This window comes from Crinia signifera, chromosome 4, assembly GCF_055691185.1.
Source record: "Crinia signifera chromosome 4, ASM5569118v1, whole genome shotgun sequence".
Classification (NCBI taxonomy): Eukaryota; Metazoa; Chordata; class Amphibia; order Anura; family Myobatrachidae; genus Crinia; species Crinia signifera.
In genome coordinates, this window is record NC_139220.1 from 133,272,739 (window position 1) to 133,274,593 (window position 1,855).

At 37.5% G+C, this 1,855-nt stretch overlaps 1 protein-coding gene across 1 annotated transcript; it reads right to left on the reverse strand.

Annotated features, from left to right (window-relative positions):
- Nucleotides 1–491: 491 nt before the first annotated feature.
- LRRC10 (leucine rich repeat containing 10) lies at nucleotides 492–1,578 on the reverse strand. The gene has a single exon (XM_083179676.1). It carries the CDS (start codon nucleotides 1,434–1,436, stop codon nucleotides 570–572), a length of 867 nt encoding a protein of 288 aa, XP_083035802.1. The 5' UTR covers nucleotides 1,437–1,578; the 3' UTR covers nucleotides 492–569.
- Between the last annotated feature and the right edge of the window lie 277 nt (nucleotides 1,579–1,855).

Sequence of the window (1,855 nt, forward strand, 5' to 3'; positions counted from 1 at the left end):
TTTCATAATAAGTATAAGAATAGTTAAGAATATTGTGAAATAGCTTTGTGTTCTTGTCATCTATATTTTTGCTCTGCTAGCCCAAATTGATATGTTCAGTGTTTTTTTATCATGATGCCAGAAAATTTGCTTTAATTTTGTGAAATTGTATTGAAAAATTCCAGATATGGCAAGTGGGTTTGTGTTTATTTCCCCCACTTCAGAGTACTATATACTGTAAGAGACAGCACATATACTTTAATTTCCAGGCCTTTCCAGTGGCTTTAGGGATGCATATGAAACAGTACATAGTACAACGTAACTGAACCACCTATTTGCATGTACATAATCTTCAAATGTGTGACTATTAGCACTTTGGCTTAGGTTAAGTTAATTAAAACACTGTTATATTACAACTTTAACCAAATTACCTTAATTGGATTTATGCATTACAGTAAACAAGTAGCTGTAAGGAAGACACATCAATGCATACTACTGTAATGGCATGTAAGTAGACAAAATACAGTTTGTGAACTGAATGATTGTCCATACCTTTACATATACTAACATGACTTCTACACTTATTTAAATTAAGAAGTTGTGTCTTCTGTTTTATCATTTGTCTGAGTTGTTGGTTCATTAGGTGCTGTTAGTTGTTGTGTCTCTTTGATTTCCATAGCCTTTTCATGCTCCACTTCCATCTCAGACCTCTTCTTTGGCTCTGGGGTCTCTTCGGACCACCTCCCAACTCTCCGAACTCCTTTAGCTACTTTTGGAGCATTCTGACATGGATTATGATCATAGATGACAAGCTTAAGGCCTGACAAGTGCTTCAGACTTGGAAAAAATTTGATACCATTTCTGTCTACATCAATAACCTCTACGAAAGGCATTTCCAGTAAAACTGGTGGAAATTCTGTGAGGAGATTCCCAGACATCCAGAAAGTACGTAATTCTTTTAGATTTTTTAGCTCCATTGGAATATTGCGTATTGGGTTGGAACCAGCATGAAGTGTCTTTAGAAGAGTCAGTTCACAGATGACATCAGGCAAATAGGTCAGGTAATTAGACTCAATCCAAAGGGTATGCAGGTTCTTGAGGAAACTTAGCTCCTGAGGGAGGTCTCCAATGTGATTATTTCCAAGGTATAATATAGACAGCTGCTTTAAGCTACATACACATAATGGAAGCGCTTTAAAGTTGTTGAAATCCAAGGCGAGAATCTGGAGGTGCTGAAGGAGTTCCAGCTCAGGAGGAAGGTTGTTCAAGTTGTTGTCACTGAGGTAGAGCTTGATGAGTTCTGTAAAAGCACATACTCTTAGTGGAAATCTTCTCAGCTGCATGCTGCTCAAATCCACCATCTTATCTATAGGCATTTCTTCCAAGTCTCCTAAAAGGTAGTTTTGGCATCTATTAGATGGAATGAATGCTATAATTCCTCTAATTGTATTGCCCATCTTGTGTGTTTCACAGATGCTTCATGCTCCAAGACTTCTCACTATTCCTGAACTATAGTTTCTGGAGGCTGCTCAGAATGGCATTTCAGTGAGTCGTCCCATTACAATGCATTGTTTACTTTACATGGTAACTGTGAGTAATCTCAAGAGTTGTGAAATGTTACTGATAACTGAAAGAGCGTCTGGTGATGGGATGGACAGACGTGGCTATAAAGAGAATTTCTCTTTTGTCTACAAGGCCCATCCAACTGTAACAGTAAATTGAATCTAAAAAAACCCCTAATTGAATGTTCTGTTCCTGGCGAACATTCCCATGAAAAATCTAGAAGAAAGAAATAAAGCATGATGTGGTTTGCACATTGATATTTACAGGGGTATCTACATCCTGATGATAAACTTTGGAAAATGCAGGGTTTTCA

What these genes read in the sequence shown, in the direction of transcription:
- LRRC10 (XM_083179676.1), bottom strand. Translation starts at nt 1,436, where the DNA reads ATGGGCAATACAATTAGAGGAATTATAGCATTCATTCCATCTAATAGA.